Here is a 22,072-nt window from a genome sequence, read left to right on the forward strand (position 1 = left end):
ACAAGCTCCACAATGCCAGGGCAGAGCACGACGAACTGTGAGATCACCCATGACCTGAGCCGAAATTAAGAGTCAGACACTTAACTGACTGAGCCACCCAGGCACCAGAAACCTTTTTTCTTTTTTCTTTATTCATTTTTTGGGGGGGGGGGGGCAGATGATCTGATCCCAGCTCTGCGCTGACAGCAGGGAGCTCGATGGGGGGGGGGGGGGGGGGCTCAAACTGAAGAACCATGAGATCACGACCTGAGCAGAAGTCAGACACTTAACCGACTGAGCCACCCAGGTGCCCCACGAACCAAATCATTTTAGATTAACTGCTTTAAAGCAAAATTCAAGAAGAGTTTTTCAGCTTTTATATTTCAAATTTCCCTGCTCATGGAGGGAAAGACCGACAGAATGGGGCAAGTGCGCTATGTCTCAGTGACTGAGGAAACTCACGAGGCTCAGGTTCTGTACCTGGAGAGGACGTTTGTCATTAAACAGCTTCGAAAGCCTGCAGTTTGCACTGGGCACACATCTTCCCACTCACAGAGGGAGAGCCCGGGGTGAGGCAGAGGCAATGGGTGGGGAAGCCACTGCATGAGCCAGATGTTGGTTCGATTACAGTAACAATCTCATTATTATGGGTTAAAATCCAAAACTAAGTGTCTGTGATACTTAAAGGAAAAATTCTAAATCAAGTTGAAAAACGATACATTTTTAATGAGACATAAACCAGTCTTTCTGACAAAAGCGAAACCTGGACACACAAGCCAACTACGCTTCTTTTAAGACAAAGAGTATCACGGTGTATTTCTGAATTTAAAAAGCCATTTCTTCCTAGTTCCTCCACTATATGTACTGACAATGTTACAGAAAATCGGGAAAAGTGAATGAGAAGGACTTAAATTTGCTACAGAAAAGAAACATCTCTAAGACTTTCAAGGAAAGAAATGAAAAGAAAGCTTGAAAAAAAAAAAAAAACTTCTCTGCCCCTGAAGATAAAGAATGAGCCTAATTTACTATTATATAACAGACTATCACAAAAAGTGAAGTATTCGAATGAATTCTCCATGGTGAATACATTCCATGCCATTCAGAAAAGTTTCTTTAGATACAGGAAAGAGTCTGAACTCCAACCACATATTTCTAACCCAATTACTTACAGACACTAACGTGTGAAATGCATTTTGTGTTTCTACACTACATCAAGTTTTTTAAATGCACTATTACTTCGCACATATTTATTTATAACCAGTGGACTGTCTTTGCGTTAATTTAATAGTTGTACATTTTTACAACCAAGACTTTCTAACAAATAAACATCTTCTAACTTCAGAGTCATGGTGTACATTTTCTCTTTTCATATAGCCTTTCTTAGGCTAAGACGTGTTGCCAGCAGAGCTGGGAGAAAGCCCTAAGCACAGGCCAAACATATCAAACCCCAGATTCATCTTTTTGACACGTAGGCCCCAAAAGCAACATAAGATCAGCCAAAAAAATTCTCATTTTTTTTCACTATTCTAATTTTTCTCTTTCTATATTCAAATAGGAGGCCAAGAAAGATCAGTTATGAAACCACAGAAAATAGACAGCGTATCTCTAGAAATAACAACTCCAATATTTAAATGCAAATAGGCATCAGCATTAGCCATCGGTTTATTGGCAACTGACTCATGAAACATTTTGAAACTCGAAATACTTAGGGGGTGCCTGGAGAAAGTCAGTCATGTGGCACTCCTAGGGAAAACAAAGGGTGAAGAATTAAAGCAAACTATGTATAAATGAGTTACCCTGCTATGCTTCATATGGCTTATGTATTAATTTACATAATTAATAATAAATAAGTTATAATAAATACATTTGGGGGTTAAAAGCACATAAAATATAACATAGTACCTTCTTTAGACCCAGACCTGATGACTCAGAACTATCAATTTAAATCACAAATACTTAGGTAATCTGTGTATTGTATATTTTGTGAGCACTGATCACTTAAAAACAAATAGATGTTAAATGCTTTAGATGTCCACATATTTAAAAAAATGGCAACAGATGGCCAAGTAACGAGGGTACCAATGTAAAAAGTGCTAAAATACTAAGACTAATTCACATTCACGGAGCACGTTCCATGGGACCCGGCTCCATTCTAGGTAGATACTTGCCAGCACACAACAACATATTTAATTCTTACAATGGCTCCATGTAGGTAGTAGCATCATTTTCACTATGCACACGGGAAACCAAAGCACAGGAGCTGTGGTAACTTACTCAAGTTCGCACAGCTTGGAAGCAGAGTAAGAGTCCAAGCCCACATACTCAGAACCCACAGCCTAACTGCTTAACCACTGCTGTACCCAATAATTATGCAGGGTGTGCTTTAGAGAATTAAGTCTTGAAAAAATAGGAAAGATTTCACAAAAACACACAATACACTCGATCTGGAGTAATCTTATTGTATCTATTTCCTGATATTCCAGGAGGAGTTACAGACTTCAGCCTTTCACTTAGTCACCATTTACCATGCTCTGATCATTCTCAATGCCATACGGGTGTGAACAAGACCCACTGCGAAGTCCCATCAGTCTTAGAGTCTAGGAGTGGGGTCTGACAATAAATAAATAAGAGAAATTAGAATAAGGTGGTTTAAAAAAAGCAAAAGGGGAACGGGAAGTTCTGGAGGTGAATGTGAGAAAGGGCGATCAGAAAAGGTTTCCTTGAGAAAGATACATTTGAATAAAGACCTCTAATAGAGAGGAGGTGACCATCTCTACACTTCGTAGTACGATAAGTCTCTTTGTCTTAAGCTGTTCACTGCAGCCAAAAGCATTCTGATTAATACTAATCCTACCCATGGGTTTGTCACGCAGATTAAATGAGCAAATTGGTATTATGCACTTAGCACAGTGCCTGGCTCACAAAAACAATTTCGTAAATGCTAGCTATTATTATTTTTGTTATTGTTTTAATAAAGTCATGAAATCAACTGTAGGAAGAATCTCCAGTCCACTCATGTTGGGACTCTGAGACAACCACACAATATTCCATCAGCTGGATGCCTAGACAAATAACTGGTTCTGGAATCAATACATTAAGTGTTATAATTCAAGCCTAAAGTCTAGAAATACCTACCATTCACAACAACCTTCCATGACCTATGAAGAACTCCGGTTGCAGACGACATCAAAAGACTCACCGAAATAGATGCAGGAAGCCTGACGCCCTGGATGTGAGCTGGGTGGCAGGAAAAGGTGTTGAAGGGGCAGCTGACTATCTACAGACTTCACTTTCTGGCAGTTTCGTGTCGATTTTTTTGGCTGCAAGGAAAGTGTTTACTTCTCTGTCTATGCACGGATGATTTTCCATAGCTCTGGGGTTTTAAAAGGTCAGCAGTGATAAAAGGCTTAGGAAGAGCTCTTGAATTTCTGTGCTACTATTATGAATTTCTTTATAAAAATGTTGATATACGGAAGACAATCAAGCAATGCATGGAAAATATGTATTCCAGATCCAAAAGCAGCTTATTCCAGCAAAATTTCCTCAGCTCTCTCCCTAATGATTTAAACATCCATTTTCACTCACTTCTGCAGAAGTACATTCACAGGAGGAGTGAGCGTGAGGAACAGGAGCCTTTACAGCAGGAAGCCACTTCCCTTCTTCACCTGGAATGTTGTATGATCCCTTTCCTTTTTTTATATATGGGAGAAAAAGGATCTTATTGTTAACCTAAATTCCCTTTGTTTAGAAAAGAAACACTCAGGTTGTATTCTCACTAGATTTTTCAGTTTCTGACCATAAAGCTACTAAAAAAACAAAAAACAAACAAACAAAAAAAACAAAAAACAAAAAAACAAAACCCCAACAACCCTAAAAATCTTTGGGCCAAGTGGCCAGATGTAATATATTATTGTGATAGGGCACTTCAATGTCTTACTTGGCTAAATCATTTAAAAAATATAGTTTCTCCTTGGTGACAGATACAAAGTTCTATCTCCACACCACAAAGTCACCAATTGCGTGGCATACTGTCAACAATGATTTTATACTTTCCTTCTATACTGTTCATAGAAAATGTACCTAAAAGTCTACAAACAAAACCATGCTTGCTCCTGATTCCCTTTTATTGCTTTGATTTGGCAAGCCTTTACCATATTTTCTGGCTCCAATGAACACAAAATTAGCCTAAAATTTGAACCTAACTTCTTTCAGGCTTTCTTTCTCACTTTTTAAAAAAAAATTTTTTAGTAATTTCTATACCCAGCGTGGGACTCAAACTCATGATGACAAGATCAAGAGAAACATGCTCTTCCAACTGAAGCAGTTTTTCTTTTAGTTTTTCTGATACCACCAGTCTCAGTAAAAAGCTAGCCATCCCCACCACTTGCCTTTGGTTACGTCTTCCTTTCAAATGAGTGAATTAGCAAGAAGTGGTTTGTAGAAGATACTCTAAAAACTTATAGGATTAGAATCTCTAGAGCTGCTGAACAACAGGACTGGATTCTTTGAATACTCTGGGATTCAGAGCTCAGGCTCCATGTATTCAGAAGTCCCTTTCCAATCCTTAGAGTTCTCAAATTTGGATCAGTTTTAGAATTATTTTGAAAGTGGGAGAGAAGCTTCTGATTACATATTCTGTCTGAGGTATTATTTTGAAAAGCAATAACTATCCGGGGGAGGAAAATATGGGAGAATACAGAATTTATATTAAGGGTTTTGATTTTTTCCTTTCTGATGAAAAACAGGTCATTCTAGAAATGGCTTGACTTTCAAAATCAGAGGTTATTTTCGCTTAAATATTTTTTAATGTTTATTTAATTTTTGACAGAGAGAGAGAGAGAGAGAGAGAGAGAGAGAGAGACAGAGAGACAGAGGATGAGTGGGGGAGGGGCAGAGAGAGGGAGACATAGCCTGTGAGGGAGACACAGGCTCCAGGCTCTGAGCTGTCAGCACAAAGCCCGACGCGGGGCTCGAACTCGCAAATTGTGAGATCATTACCTGAGCCAAAGTTGGACACAACCGACTGAGACACCCAGGCGCCCCCAGAGGTTATTTTCAAGAGCAGCTTTAGATACACAATAAAATTGCACAGAAAGTTCCCATATTCCCCCTTACCCCCTCCACCCCCTGTCCTCTCACCCAGGTGCCCTCACTATCAACATCCCTGAACATTTGTTATGGTTGATGAACACACAATGACACATCATTATCAATCCAAGTCCACAGTTTACATTAGGGTTTGCTCTTGGTGATGTTCGCTGATTTCTACTACCCAGTCTACACAACAGAATTGATGTTGGCAATAGAATAAAGGCCCTCAGCAGACAATCCCATGCCCTTTTATTTACTGATAGGCTATTATTAGCAGGTAGATGGGCAGTGTGAAAAAGGCACTTAATATGGTTTCATTTGTTACCCAGACACAATATTTTATTATTTCTCTAAGGCAAAATGGTCAAGTCAGACCTCCCCAGTTAGTATGGTTCCAGCTTTCCATTCCTTGCTCCAGGCCTCAGATCTCTCATACCCTGTTCTACTTGGTTTTCTCACAGGGTTTATCTCCTTCTAGCCTATTATGTAGTTTACTTATTGGTTAACTTCCTGCAAGCAAGTAGGAATTTTTGTTGTTCACCGATGTGGCCCCAGTACCCAGAACAGTGGCTGGCATGTAGTATTCACTGAATATTTGTCTAATGAATGAATGAATGAATGAATGAATGAGGATACCTTCTAAAAGACAGGGAGTGATTTTGGTTGTGGTTTGGAGGCCTAATTAGCCATGACTAACCAGGTTCTGCAAGCCACTTGTGCTGTATTGCTGGGATCCTTCAAGGTCCCCGCTAGGCCAGTGTGACCATTCTAAGGTGTGATCAGGCTGGAAAGCACAGTGAGGTCTAGACATGTCTGATGTCCCCAACTCTACTTGTTGTATAAACTCTCATTCAACCTGGAAGCCCAGTGGGGACAGCACTGTGGCCCCTGGCCAAGAGCAGCGTGGAAAGAGAGCCTTGAATGTTGTGATGCAAAGAAGCCAAGGGACGCTTCTCCACAGGGGTCAGGGGACAGGTGTGTGACACTTAGGAATCTGACCGTCCCAAGGGTCCCAATTTGCCCACTCACATACATTCTGGTGACAATAATGAAACCAAACTCTGGGTCAGTTTGTAAATGGGATGGGAAATATTTTTCATGAGTTAGAACTCTACAATGACAACAACAAAAGGAAAAAAAGCTAAAGGAGCAAAAGAATTGTGATTTTTTTTTTTTTTAAAAAACATGAATAGGATAAACTGGGATACAGAACAGTGAACTCAGTGAAAGAGGTAAAAAGTTTTCTTTGCTTTCCTACATAAGATAAACACTCGGGCCAGAGGATGTACAGGTGGTGGCAGGAGGAGATGAACCACAGTTCCAAGAAGAAAGCAAAGGAAAGAGAAGGAAGTCTGAACTTCTCTGACATCCATGCACGGGAAAGGAGAAAAACGACCCTTATGATATTTACAGCATGTGGCAACCTGTACTTATTTATATCCACAAAGCCTAACTATGCTATATTGTTTAAAGACAAAAACATAATTTTCTGGTATGTATTATTTACTTACTTATCCCAGATTCTCCTCCTGGAACCTAGGTTCCAAGTGGACAAGAACTATGTGTTTTGCCCTCAGAACAGTTACAGTGGGAACAGTAACAGTGCCTGGCACAAGACAGGCTCTCTAACTCTGAGCAAATGACTACATGAATTAACAGGTCACCACATACTTCCCACTCCACTCCAGTTGAATTTCAAAAAACACTGTTGTTCTTCATGCCATGTAGGAGAATCAAGGTGTTCCTCCTTCCTCTATCAGGTACATGTTCCCAGAACACCACGTACACAAGGGAATGGAAGGATCCAGTGATGCTGTTTTTATTTCTATACTATCTGCCATGCTAATTGATAACTTGAGACAGTTTATGCTGACAGAGTATGCCTCTTCACTGTGGTTCAGTAACTGTGACCAGACGCCAACATCTCTCCTAAGCCACAGGAAATCGGGGAAGGGCCCTCCTTCCCTCAGTTCACAGGGTTCAGTCAGCCCAGTTCAGAACAGGGGACGCCAGCCCTGTGTCCCCAAGGCTTCAGCTGCTTAAACCAGAAGCTCAGAAATGAGTTGGTGGATGGGCATGAAGAGAACCAGCCACTTCTCACTGTTCGCTCAAGTCCTATGTACAACAGTTCCACAGCTAAACCCTTGATCACATGGGCTGGCTTCACCCTACACCACAGCCAGGGGTAGAATCAGGACAGACTGCCACTGCCACAAGTTTCAGGCGAAGTCCAACAAAAGAAAATCTGGACTAGTTTAATGTAGTGGAGTAAGCCCATAAAAAATGAAAGCTTTGCAAAGCTTCTTCTAGAAAGAGAATAACATGCCTACTAATTAGGTAGATTTTTAGTTACACTGCCATATATCAGCACCGTATTCTAAATTACCTATTTTATTACTTATAAAATTGTCCAGCTTCTGGAGTAAAAAAATATGGACCAAGGGTCAAAGAAAGTATACTAAAGTATAGTAATTTACAAAGTACTAGAGGTTTTCTAAAAACACATTTTACAATTCAAGTCTTTGCCAAGTAAATGCCTAACAAAATTAGAACTGCAAGCACATTAGAGTGATTATATAACTCTTGAGTTGCAGAAATCAGTATTTAAAAAGACACAGAATTAAAAGGAAATCACCAACTACAAAAGACAGAGTGGATGTGAACGTATTTGCTTTGGTATATTCTTCTGGAACAATAACTTTGACTAGCGAGCATGTGAAGTGACCTGCGCTGTTCTCTGAATGTAGTTTTTGCAGGGCACAATCATCGGCGGTTATAACTTGGACACTGTTCAGCGAGGGTAGCATTGGAAGCATCAAGCCTGCACCTTTCTGGAACGCAGGAAAACATGCGTCGGGTGTCATCAGTGACTCAGATGGGCTAGCACCCTGGACCCTCGGCCAGGGAACGCTGCGGTCTCTGCAGAACAATTATGTGTTCATGTGGTATATTTCTTAAGAACTCTCGTCCTAAGGTCGAAATATAAAATTAATGTAAAGCTCAAATCACTCCAGCATGGATTTCCTTGCAAACCTCTCATGGCCACCTTTAATGATGTTTTTCTCCATTTCCCAACTTTTGATGGCTTCCAAACCCCTCAAAATCTGCTCGCTCAAACCGCACCCCGCACTATCTCTCTTTTGCTTGAAGCCAAATCTGGCATCAGTGTTTTGTCTACTCAGCAGGAGAGCAATTTCAACAATCTCCTGCTTTTTATAAGATCAGTTTATTCTTCCCAATATAATAATTAGTTTCAGATGACCCTGGTCGCTGTTCCTCGGCATGACTCCACTGTGGTACCAGCAAGGAGAGCAGGCACTTCCTGTTGCGCTGTTTTTTTTTTTTTTTAGGGCAAAGAATTTCGGTACTATCATGAGCCCAGCACAGAGCCTTTGTAATTTACTTCTTTAAAACTTCAGCTGGGTTTTGATTACCTAGATGCTCAAAGAGACAGACTGAAATTACGATTATGGGAATCTCCTGTGTTTACTTTGAAAAAGGTTCAGATGAATTATTCCTCAATGTATCAAACTATAATAAATCATGAAGAACACACATCTTATGAATAAGAACAGTGCTGGATCCCTGCAAACACACAGAGGTGGCAAATAGGGAGCCAACATGGTTATCTCAATGTCTTATACCGCAACTAACTTTAAAGGCGATAATAAATACCCATGGGAAAGAAAATTGCCTGAGAGCTAAGGATGTTAGAGAAATACCTGGAAAATCTCTGTTAACAGTGGTAGAAAAATCATGCAAGACATGCTTACAACGATGAGGATGATCGATATGACCCCTAATCAAAACTGGCAGAGGACGGATTTCCATCAGGGAGGTTGCTCGATGTCTCCTCCAGGTGTACCTAAAATCATCATGTCCTGCACATTTCAACCAATTAATTCAGTACCAGAAAGGAATCATCTGTGAGTATTTTCACCAGCATGACCTTAGGTTATCCTACTTGTGAACCCTAGCAATCCCCAAGCCATGACTGCAGACAGGAGTCACCTTTATGCATACATACTTTGAGGCCTTCAATTATGAGTATCTCTTGGTGTCCTCCAGTCTTTGCCTGCTTAAATAGAAAGCAATCTCCTCTCTGCTTTAACATGAATTAATTGCATGACCCCTTATGGTTTATCTTACCTTCACATGTACGGCCATCTGCTGAAATTGAGAAACCCTGTTCGCAGACACAGTGAAAAGAACCATCTGTGTTTAGACACTCTCCATGAGGATCACAGAGTCCAGGCTGTTCACATTCATTAATATCTGGAATTGAAAAGAGTTCCAAATACGTGAAAAAAATTTTTCCTTTGGTTTCATATGATAGCAGACATACACTAAGCAAATCCATCACAAAAGGGTCAGACACTTATTTTGTGGCACAACTATCCTGTCTGTATATATACCCGACCACAAATTGGATTGTTCTAAGAGAGAAACTATTTAGGTCAAATCATATGAATAAGCCAATGTTCAACCATTTTTAATCTACACAAAGAGTATTTTCGCTTTCATAGGTTCAACCTGGAGGCCCCCCTCATGTTCCCCCCCGCCCCCATTTAATTTTAAGACCTGTTGGAGGCTTACAAACATTCTAACAAAAAATTTCTCTGAGAAATAGTCTTTATCAGTGAGCATGCTGTGTTCCCCTCGCCCTCCTCCATTTCCATGCACACAAATCTGTTCTAACACCAAGCATGCCACCTCTACCCCATCCTCTCCTACGATGTGAACTTTTTTTTTAAGTTTTTATTTTTGAGAGAGAATGCGCCCGTGCGAGTGGGGGAGGGACAGAGAGAAGGAGAGACAGAGGATCCCAAGTGGGCTCCATGCTGACAGCAGAGAACCTGATCATGATCCAAGCCAAGCTGGATGCTTAACCAACTGAGCCACCCAGGTGCCCCGATGTGAACTTGAGGGCACAGATGGACACATCTTATTGACAGTGTTTGGCTCCAAGTGGCACTTTACATATGTCTGCCGAATATATAAATGAAATAGACTCCAATCTATATTTGGTTGAAAATGGATAAAAGAAATAAAAGTACAAGAAAAAGACGACCTTTCAGACCAGGGAAGTGTTCATTACCTGCACAGCTTTGTGATGATGCAATTAGGGAATGAGGATCAAATGCCTAGTGCAGAGCCTAACATACAGCTAAGGGCCAAAAAAGTGGTAGCTATGATTATTTTTTTATAATGTTTATTTATTTATTTTGAGAGAGAGAGAGAGAGAGAGAGAGAGAGAGAGAGCGCGCGCGCGCGCAAGCATGAGCAGGGAAGGGACAGAGAGTAAAAGACAGAGAATCCCTGATGTGGGGCTCCATCTCACGAACTACAAGATCATGACCTTAGCTGAAATCAAGAGTCAGACACTTAGCCAGATGAGTCACCCAGGTGCCCCACTAGCTATGATTATTAAGACTCATGAACAAATAATGCTGTAAACTTGTGTCGGCCATCTTATACTCTGCTTGTCCTGAATGAAGAATGATTATGCTCCTCATGGCCAGGGTCATGATTCACTCCTAAACACTGATAGTACATGAAAGTGAAATGTTCATCAAACTAGTCCTAATCATTTTGGATAGCAGTGCTCACACTGACCACATCAGCAATCCTGGAGAATGGTTCACCTAATCACACTGGTACCGACACAGGCAACTACCTATTTGCACTTGTTTTAATCGTTGTTTTACTCAGCTGTGTCTCTTATTACAACGATTGCCCCTTGAAGAGAACTGCATAGTTGAATGGAGTCCCTAACTCCTACTACAGCACATTCATAGTGTATTACGAATATTTGCCCATCACAAAATTTCAGTGATGTTCATTCTCTAATTAAACCATGATTGGTTGAGGAATTCTTAGTTAACTAGGGCCATGAAAACTATCACAGGTTCTTGGTACCTTGCAGGCAGGAACCCTAGTAAGGCTTTTGCCCTACCTTCCTGGAGTCTCCTAAACCCTCCTTTACCTCTTGGTAAAGAGGCCCTTGATACATCTTTCTAGAAGTCCATCTCTAATTCAATTAAAAACACTTACTGAATGCTTTTTTTAAAAAACAAATTTAATGTTTATTTATCTTTGAGGAAGAGATTGAGAGAGACAGAGCAAGAATGGGGGAGGGGCAGAGAGAGAGAGAGAGACACAGAATCCAAAGCAGGCTCCAGGCTCTGAGCTGTCAGCCCAGAGCCCGACACGGGGCTTGAACCCATGAATCGCAAGATCACGACCTGAGCCGAAGTCGGACACTTAACCAACTGAGCCACCCAAGCGCCCCTCACTTACTGAATGCTTTCTATGAGAAGGCTGAACAGGCTGGGGCACTTGCCATTTTGAAGCTCACCGTGTAACGGGGGGCAGGAGCCAACATGAATAACTGCCAAGCTTAATGGGCACATGGGAAAGGTATGGATTATAAGCCCTTCCTAGTGACTTCTAGAACATGCTGAACCATCAACCCTACAGTTCTCCTCCAGAAAGTCATCCCTTTCTCTGCATCCAGAATGCAGGTGGTCTTCCTTTTACCTGCTCATCTCATTGTGTGACGGAAATGCTGGCAGTATCACTGATTTATTCACTTCTCTGAATTAATCCTTAACTCTTCACCATTCCATCCACCATGTAATTGGCACTAGCTGGCCTAACCACCACTGAATCAAAATAAGAAACCAAGCAGGAATTACTCATGTTTTCTTAACAATACTCCCCCATTTTTGTTATTGGCACTAATTTAAAAATATTTCAAGGAAGAGCAATGAATCATTTTCTATTCGACTATTTCTCAATGTGACTTCACTCTATGAAATTCTTCACTTCTTTTATAAAATCTCTGATACCTTCTATGATTGGTCTCTACTTACTGGTAATACCTTACATTGGTCACCTCTTTTTAACTCTGACCTTCTCTGGGCTTTTAGTTGCATTCTTTCTTCCCAATCTGCTTCCCTGAGTTACTTCTATCTGGGCAACAAGGTTCAATAAAGTTCCACTGGCCTAGGGGTCAAGCCCAAGGTCCATATCCATCTGGTGAAACCCAAAAGGTTATCCATAGGCTTATTTTATCCTATGCCTCAATGTTGGCCCTTTAAACGCTGCCAGCTTGCAACTCTGCACAGGGAATAATGTGCATAAAGTTCTTGCTTCAAGAGAAGTCACTGATTAACAAATAATTGTCTAAAAAGTTTGATGACAGGAACTGAAGACGAATTCCCAGACTTTTTTCCAGGAAACCGCTAAAAAAGAACAACATGAGTATCTGGAACTAGAGAAACATATGCATTCAATTTGGGTTGTACTTATTGAGGCATTTCTAAACTATGCTGCTAGTAACTCAGCTGAAAGCCAGACTATATTTAAGTTGGGTTTCTTTCATGGGTCCGAGATTCCACAGAAATTCACAGTTTGGCATGTGTAAGTCAAAACGCGAAACTGAAGTGTGTTCTGAATCTCAAATGTACGCTGTCACATTCCTACACAGACTATTAACATGGAATTTCCATGCTGTCTGTATCTCAGCATTAATTTTGCTGGGGGAAGAGACTATTACACTTCCAACTGAAAATGCCTTACTGAACATGGAACTATCTTCAGATTGTTAGGTAAAGTTTAAAGCTTACGTCTATCGCACATGGTCATTCAAATATGTCCTATGGTTATTAGCACTGGCATCAATTACATTGTCAGCATTAAAACAAACTCTGAAATCTACGCCCATGTACAGAATGTGACTAGCCATGAGACTAGACAGAAGTAGACCAGTGACTTCAGGCAGAGTGAAAGATCACCAGGCTGTCTCCACTGACACAGCCAAAGGAGAGGATTTAAGACATGCCATTTAGTACATGCCACTGTAAACAGCCTCTAATCAGAGAAGGTAGGTGATGTAGCAAATTCATAGATAATATTCTTTAAACATTACTAAAACCCGTTTCAGGAATATTTTTCATTTGTTTGGATTTAAGTTTTTCAAGCACACATTGCAATTTATTCTGGAAAACAAGAATCACCAATGTGACAGAGCATGAAGTCAATTTAATAATGATTTAGAGTTCATAAAACATGTTTGGAGGAGTGACATATTTGAGTTGATATCAAATCACAAATTTAATGTACTGAGAGAAGACAGTAGTGCAATTAATAAATCATATGACTAAATTACTTCCTTATGATTTGACTCTAGAAGTTTATGAAATCTGCAATATGAAATCACTATCCACTTACACAAGGCTTGGTTTGCCTCTAGCAGGTCAAAACATTGTGGGGGAAAGGAATTAGAAAAGAACGAGGAGTTAGAAAAGAAAGTATTACTTTTAAACCCAAATGTCTATAATAAAAGCAGGATACAGTTGTTTTTTAGGGGGCATCTCTTGGCATTTTTATATAAGCCAAGATCCATTTTAAGATGCAAAAGTTCCAAAATGGAAATATTTACACATAATTTTATAATTCAAATATTTCTTCTCTATTGTATTAAATCCAAGCACATTTAATTTCTGCATTGGAAATACTAAACACTTTAAATTCACCTTACTACATCAAGATGGCAAACAAATAGAGGGTATCACAGTATAGTTAAATCTTGGGATCAGTAAGTAAATTAATTTTAAAAGATCTTGAGGCCAGGGCTCATGTCTTTTGTATTTCAGTGACACACAGCTGGGTGTGTGGGTAATGGTACGGACATAGGGTAGAGTAATATTTCAGTACCACATCGTAGAGAGTACAGACCATCTACCCTGTCAAGTACTATACATCTGGGGCATGTGAAAGGAGACACAATTGATGACCATCTACAATAAGAAAGTCACTCATGTCCAGTAGCAGTAGATAAAGAGGAACTCTAACAATCCTTTACTTATATGTACTTTGGGATAGTAATGGAGGGGAGACAATGATGAAAAAAAAATGTATCCAAGTAGCAGAAATGAATCCGTATAAAGGTAAATATAAATGAGAGCCTTCAATGGAAACAACAGGCATGGATTTACGAAGACTAATGTAAAGGAAAACTTGGGGGGGTGGTGTTTAGATAATCTGATTTTTTAGTCGCAGCATTACTGGTAACTCAGTGTGCTATACTGGGGGGAAAACACTGAATCTCACAGTCTTCTTTATTTTGGCTATAAATGAAGTAATAATCGGTAGGGCAACGTAGAGCAAAACAGCAGAAAAAGATCTTGGATTCGAATCTCAGCTCTACTACTTATTAGGGAGGAGCATGCTAATTAACTTCTCTGATCTTCAGTTACTCATGCACCAAATGGATATTTAAAAAAGCTGCCTGTTCAATTCTCTAAAAATCCCTGAGGTACCTACAGTAATCGGCACATAGTAGGTGTTTGATTAAAGCTCTTGTGATTGGTGCTGTGTTCTTATTAGTACCTTGTTTCCTCTACACCTTTGTTTGGGAGATGAACTGTGATAGCCCTTTGAAGAAATAGGAAATCCTATCTTCTATACCTTTATACTTTTGACCAAATTATTAATGAGGTTTTTTAGGAAGAGGAAAAGCTGGATACAGGATAAAACAGGGATCAAGACAAGGACAGATAAATACCAGCAATGAGACAAAATGAAATACACCCACGAAGGACATAAAAAAGCCAGTCTTTATAATATAGCACCAAGATTGGCCCGTGGAAGGAACAGCAAAGTACAGGTGACCTCAGTTGCCATGATAGCTTGCAAAGCTGGCACACAGTTCCAAAAGGCAGGAGTTTCGGTTACCATGGTGCAGTGCAAAGTGAGAACTTCTCATACTTGATGCAGACCCAAGAAAGATATTTTAATACCATTAACTGGCACAGCTCATTTATATACAAATGGGTAAAGCCACAGACTATATTCAGAAAGCATCACAGAACTGAACAATTATGTAAATTAGGACTGGGTGGCGCAGTCGGTTAAGCGTCCGACTTCAGCCAGGTCACGATCTCGCGGTCCGGGAGTTCGAGCCCCACGTCAGGCTCTGGGCTGATGGCTCGGAGCCTGGAGCCTGTTTCCGATTCTGTGTCTCCCTCTCTCTCTGCCCCTCCCCCGCTCATGCTCTGTCTTTCTCTGTCCCAAAAGTAAACAAACATTGAAAAAAAAAAATTAGGACTTAAAAAAAAGAGAAATACCTTGACATCCTTTATTGTCATTTAGCTGAAATCCATCTGGACACGTACAATCATAGGACCCTTCGGTATTAATGCAGTCTCCTCCCTGGCAAACACTCTTGTCCTCCAAGCATTCATTGATATCTATAAGTCAATTAAAATAATTTTAAAGGTGGAATAAACTATCTTTAAAAAAACTAAACATTACCCTTACACATAAAAATCACATAAATGAACATTGTTTTACATCTCAAACAATACATGATTTTTAATGGAGGACAGATTTCTAACTATCAGAGTTTTTTGAAATGAAGTATTTTGAAAAGATTTTGGCTTTGAACAATACGTAAATTAAAGTTTCAACATCAAATAAAATTTGCAAGAGGAAAAGTCAAAACTCTGTACTAAACAATTTACTTGTTTACATTCTTGGTGATAATAGGGAATAAAAAAGATTCTTCAAATACGTATTAAGAATATCTTGAGCATCTATTTATACAAGATCCTGTATTATGCATTACAAGAAAAATTTGAAAGTATTTGGCATGATTCATGCTCACAAAGAGAAATGATTGTTCAAAGAAACCCAAATTATATTAATCAAAATGAACACGAAATATCACATTGTTTTATAAGTTCAAAAAAATTTAAGCTAAGAGTTGTCAAAATATATAATCACTTGTCAAAAGAATGGTACCAACTTCACGTGTCGCATGGATTTAGAGAAGAGGTATCATAAAAAAACAAAGGTGGCTTTGCCTAACAGAAGGGATTTACTTGAGGCCTGGACAGCAGGGTGGAAAGTGGAGGAGGGGAAGAAGAGGAGATTTTGGAGGGAAAGGGAATCAGCAAGATCAAAAGCTTCACTGAAGCCACTTACTCAGCAGCTATCACCAATAGGTTTGAGGTTGACTGGATTCTTTAAATGTATGTATTTATAGCATATGTGCAACTAAACATGGTTTACGTTACCAATAATGAGTTCTGACTGTGAGCGTGTGAGACAATTAATGACCCCCCTCATGGCATGAATGCTGGGCAGATCTTTCAAGAGGGCTGTTTATTACCACATTTACTTCCAGTCAGAGCTCATTATCCCTAACACAGTCCATGACTCCCTCTTCTGTTGTCTGTGCAGGATTTCAATTATTAGCACTGCAGAAAGCTGAGGAACAAAAACGTCTTTGTTTTCTCAGAATTCTGGCATAGGATGGCATTTCTTGCAAATAATTATGATTGCTGTGAAAATGCATGAGAAGTTCCAGGAAGAAGTGAACATGGAGACCGCTGTAGTCTCAACCTCCCTCGCTGTCTCGTTCAAAATGCTGGCACACCAGCTTAAATTTTCCTCATAGAACCCAATCCACTTAACTGGCTCCTGTACCATTCGTGAGTCAAATAAAAGAGAAATAAGAAAGCAGCTTATAATTTTATTCCACCAAAAGAAAAACAAGTTATACTTGTTTTATGCTTCCCCTAGATCAAAATGTTTCTGAATCCTGATCCTAAAAATAAAACCCAGCCGATGTGACTTTGTCAAAACTGAAGTGGGTTATCACTTCTTCTTTAGTGTGTTTTTCCGACTTCACTGACGTATAACTTATATACAATACGTGCATCTAATTTTAAGAATCCAGTTCGATGACTTTTGACAAATGTAGATACATTCTTGTGACCACGGTCGGAATCAAGGTACAGGCATTTCTGTATTGGTTTACATCTGCTGGGATCACTGTTGGATTCTTCTATCATTGCAAAATGCAATCATTTTTTAAGGAACTGTGAGAGATCTCTGTAAGAATGCTATTCTGTAGTTACAGACATAAGGCTTGTGACATTTCCCTTTGACTCTTTTGCCAGTCTGACCTTAAAATTTCCATTCATAATTCATCTAATGCCTTGGGTGTTACAACTGCCATGGAAGAGACACTAAAAGAAAATTATGCACGAGACAGGTAAGAGCATATGCAGGCATAAGTGTCCCCATGAAATGTGAATACGCCACAGAATATTTTGTTCACCAGCGAACTGACCCTTGCTAAATCAAGATTTCTAAAAGATTTCTAATTGAGAATAGGCTTTTAGATATAAATTCTATGAAAATAATTTATAAGCCCCAAATCTCTGATTTATTTTCAATAATGACTGTGCCAAATGGGGATAAATGCTAGTCTACTATGAATCTTTGCCTTAAAATATGCATTAAATGAATCAACTGGACCAGCCATAGGAAAAAAAAAAAAAGGTGTAGGCATTTCCATCACCCTAAAAATTTCCTTGTGCCCTTTTTCTGTGTGGCTTCCTCTGATCAGCACAGTGTCTTTGAGATTGATCTAAGTTACTGTGTGTACCAACAGCTCTCTCTTCTTTATTGCTTAGTACTGTGCCATATGAAGGTGCTGCAATTCGTTGACCCATTTACTTAGGATGAGTAGCTGAACTGTTTACAGTGTGGCTATTATGAATAAAGTTTTGATAAACATTCATGTGTACGTCTATGTGTAACCAGAAGCTTTCATTTTTTCCTTGAGTAAATTCCTAGGGGTAGAGTAGCTGGGTCACAGAGTAAGTTTACTTGTGATAAAACAGCCTCCTAAGGTGGCTACACCACTTTACATTCCCAAGGCAGGCGTAAGAGCTCCAGGTTTCCATATTTATCCTAACAGCTCTACAGCTATTCTAATGAGTGCTGAGTAGATGGTTGGTTTTGTGATTTACCTTTCTGTGTTCTGTAGGAAACTGAGATAACCAAGGAAAGGCATATTTGATTATCAGCATTATGTGAAAAAATCCCAATTCAAAAAAGATGAAGGAGAGTCCTGAGAACATGCATTTCATCAACAAGAGAAATACTCCATTACCTAGATGTTTGCCATAGCATAATGGAAGCATATCAGCTTTGTTCACACTACTTTAAAATAATTTCATGTTCATGCATTTTTCAAAATCTAAGAGAAATAACATGTGAGAAAAAGAAACAATATCTCGTGTTTATAAATAACTGTGTAGATTTGAAAACTCAGTGCATTAGAGTCTGATTTAATCTAAATTTTTTTCAGACCTGAATACAGATCTTCAAAGAGCAAAAAAAAAAAAAAAAAGAAAAAAAAGGTAGGTTGAATGTTAAAAGAGCCCAACACGGGATTGTCCTGCAACACCACCTAGGGTGGCACGAAAGATAGACAGAGCCCTTCTAGGATTTGAGCAAGAGGCTTTAAGGAAACAAGAGTTAATCTTGGTTACTCCTTCACTGCTAAATCCTCAATCCTTTGCATTGGTCAAAATCACCAGGACTCTCTACCCTGTTAAATCCCATCGTCAGTCCTGGCCTACATCTTCCCCAGCAGCAATATGTGTCAAACATTCATGTCAAAGTTCACGACTCCCTAATCTCTGAAGTGTTTTCTTCTCTTAGATTTTGATTTTCCTCTTTCCTCTCCTGCCACATGTTCTCAATCCCCTTTGCTAATTCCTATTCTCCTCCTCACTTATAAATGAAAGGCCAGGACTCCATCTTTGGACCCCTTCTCTCTTCTAGCCATACTCACTCCCTTGGTGATGTCTTCCAATTTTATGGCTTAAACACTATCTCTATACATGTTAATGATTCCAAACCCAGGACTCACCCCTGAATTCCACATGCACAGTTCCAACTGCCTTTCAGAGATCTTCATTCGGATACTCATTATAGACATCCCAAACTTAAAGTGCGCAAGTTAAACTCCTAGTCTCTTCTACAAAGCCTATTTCTCAGTGCCTTTGCATCTGCTAGTCCTTTGAACGGAATGGTCTTCCAATAAATAATCAAATGCCATTATCTCAAAGAAACTTCTGCTTGCCTCTGTAAGATCACCCCCCTCCCTCCACACTCCCTGTATACCCTCCTTTATTTTCCTCCATAGTGTTTACTGCCACTTAATGAACTATATGTTTTACTTGTTTATCATGTGCATCGTTAACTCCCTCACTAGAAGGTTAGCTCCACAAAGGCAGAAATTGACTGTTTGGTTTATTGCTGTATATCCTGTACCCAGGTCAGTACCTGGCACAAACTGGCACTCAGGTATTTGTTGAATGAATGCATACATGAAAACATGAGTGATTTCTGACTTGGAATGAAGTGTCATAGGAAACAAATACTAGCACTTCTCCTCACCTTTTTGGATTGGTCCACAAGGAAAAGACCGAGAGAGACGGGCCACAGAAAGAGTGAATCCTGTATCGGTCTCAGGTTTTGCAAGGGACTAGCATGGAGCAAAGACTGTGACAGGGTAAGGAAGATGCTAAGGGAGGTATGGAAGGAGAGACTGTATCTAGAAGGGGAACATGTCCAAGGCAGAGCCTTCGATGGCTGCAATGCCAAGGCCTCTAATGACCGGGACAGCTGAGGCCACCCTTCACAGACTGAGTGGCTACCGAGCATGCTGGAGTAAGTAACACACAGAAATTAGCACAATCCTTGGGATTCTGACTCTGCGAGAAGGCGAGCAGAATTGTAGGGTAACACTGCAAGAAAACAAGGCCCTTGCCAGAGTTATTAGAGGAAAGTTACACATGTAAATACAAAAGCCAACAAGAAAGACGGTTCTTCCTCCCACAGCTGTGAGAGGGGTGTGAACTTTAACAGCTCAGTTAATTACAGCTACATAACACTGGGGAGGGTCAGAAACACCACTAGTTGAGAATTAGCAGGCTGAAGTGCTATTATAGTTTCAAAGGGAGCACTGAATTAGTTGAATGGACTCCAGTCCTATTTATAACCTAGAACACTAGGGAAATGAGCCCTGACTTTAAGAGAAAAAGGACTGATTATATACTCCAAAAGAAACTTTCTTATTGAATATATATTAACAATGATGAGCAAATTGGCTAAAAAGCTTTTGTTTGGCTTTTCACACAACTGATGTTGATAGAATAAAAATTCCGGACTTCTGATGAGACGGTTACACATGAAAACAGCCAAAAAAAAGGAGCATGCCTTCTACTGAGGACCAATCAATGGCCTGGTTACCCTCTTGGCCAGGTCAGAGATTTGGGCAGGAGAGATACTGGGGGTCAATTTACGTTTTCAATGCCTTAGCATGTGCCTTGTCACATACTTATTTCTGGAAGAGGTTGTTCATGACTAGCTCCCAGCTACACGCCCTCTTCTCCCACCTTGGAAAGCCACCATGTTGAACCACCCATATGTGCTGGAGTTCCCAATACCTGATTTCTCAAGCAAATTTCATTACTTTGGTTTGTCACTTGTTTGACTATTTATCAAGAGGTATGTTAATTACAACTTTTCACTGGAGTTATCAGCCCTTTAAAGAACACCATTATCTTAAGATCAAATCCTAGATGATTTGCTGATTCAGCAGTAACAACATCTTAGGGCCTCTGAAACTGGCCCCAACTGCCCTCCAGAAAGGTTGTCCATGCTGGCACAAAGTTCTTTGGTTAGTAAAACAGGAGGCTATAAAGTATAACGGATCTTTCCCAACCAACAGGGACTGACAAATGAGAAAGCTATCATAGCCATTTTTCAATGTATGACACACTGTGCCACAAATATGTCACATGTGTACAAGTCACAAACCACTCACTAAAAACCTCATGTGCTTCTCGCCAGAGTGGGGTTCAGACCCTCACTCACAACTCTAACTCTCCATGTGAGACACAACCCTGCCAAGCTCACATTCCTGGTTTCACAACTGACAGGGCTTACTTGCAGTACAACAGAGGGTAAATTGGGAAAAAATGGTTAGTTGGGTAGACAGTGAGCAGAGACAATTCACATGTGAACAGGCTGGTGACAGACCAGCCCTGCAGCCCAGACCACCCCAGGGGTTCTGAGGCAAGGCCAGGCAGTGGTGTAGTAGGTAGTTAACAATTACACCATGCTGTATACCTGGCGTATCTTTTAGACCTATTTAGGCAAAATGCTCAAAACTGAATTAAACTTTAGCTCTTAAAAACTTTTCAGGAATCTAGAAAATTAATTTGTGTTTACTTATTTGGATGCTGGACCTACATACACAAGGTGTTACCGTTCAGAACTATATACCCAGGAGAAACCATCTAAAGCTGAGAGAAGCTAAGGCTAATTCAATTCTTTACTCCTTTAGTTGGCATAATTCTTCTAGAAAACAGTTCTAAGCAGTACAAGGAAAGCCTGCATTCTACCAGCTTCTTTTCATTATTTGTGTGACCATGAGGCAAATGTTTTTCCAGGGACCTAATGTCCTCAACTGTGAAGTCCAAAGGTTGGATTCAAGAAGAGAAGCCAGGATGATGTCCAGATCTCTCTAGGACTCTGCAATCAAGATCAGTTCTCACCTTCACAGTGGTCTCCAAGGGTGGATGCTCTGTAACCCTGGTCACAAACACAGAGGAAGGAGCCCTCTGTGTTCCTGCACTGTCCATTACTGCAGAGATGATGATGCTGACATTCATCAATATCTAGGAACCAGAGGGTAAAAAGAAACGGTAGAAGTGGTGCTTTAAAAATATTTTTAATCATGCATGTAAAAAAAGGTCTATAAACTATCTAGTTTATAATTAATTTAGCCTCTTCATTAAACTGATCTCTAATAAAAGGTCATGAATCCTCCAGTAGGAAAAATCCAGATGAACTTAAAATCTTAACCTGTGAGCTAAGAATCTGCACATATTCATCCCAATATTTACTGATGGGTGGCAAATGCTTTGCTGTTATCTATAAACCTGAATGAAGCTTCCTGAGTCTCTTGTACAGGTTCAAATAGAACACTCTTGAGTTTAAAAGCATTTATGCCTATAATAATCTAAAGCAGAGGTCAGCAAACTACAGCCCACTTCCTACTACTGTAAACAAAGTTTTCCTGGAAAATAGCATCACATATTCATGTACTGTATGTGTACATATA

General features: G+C 39.9%; 1 protein-coding gene across 9 annotated transcripts in view; it reads right to left on the reverse strand.

The window, feature by feature from the left end:
- Positions 1–22,072, reverse strand: part of LTBP1 (latent transforming growth factor beta binding protein 1) — a 402,670-nt gene that overhangs the window by 66,960 nt on the left and 313,638 nt on the right. For all 9 annotated transcript variants that reach the window (XM_023251973.2, XM_023251970.2, XM_023251968.2 and 6 more), the window contains 3 exons: positions 21,504–21,626; positions 15,204–15,326; positions 9,220–9,345 (listed from right to left, as the gene is read on the reverse strand). In XM_023251973.2, the coding sequence (XP_023107741.2) occupies positions 9,220–9,345; positions 15,204–15,326; positions 21,504–21,626 (372 nt within the window). The remainder of the gene's footprint in view (positions 1–9,219; positions 9,346–15,203; positions 15,327–21,503; positions 21,627–22,072) is intronic.

The sequence above is a fragment of the Felis catus genome, chromosome A3, assembly GCF_018350175.1.
Source record: "Felis catus isolate Fca126 chromosome A3, F.catus_Fca126_mat1.0, whole genome shotgun sequence".
In the NCBI taxonomy this organism is placed as follows: Eukaryota; Metazoa; Chordata; class Mammalia; order Carnivora; family Felidae; genus Felis; species Felis catus.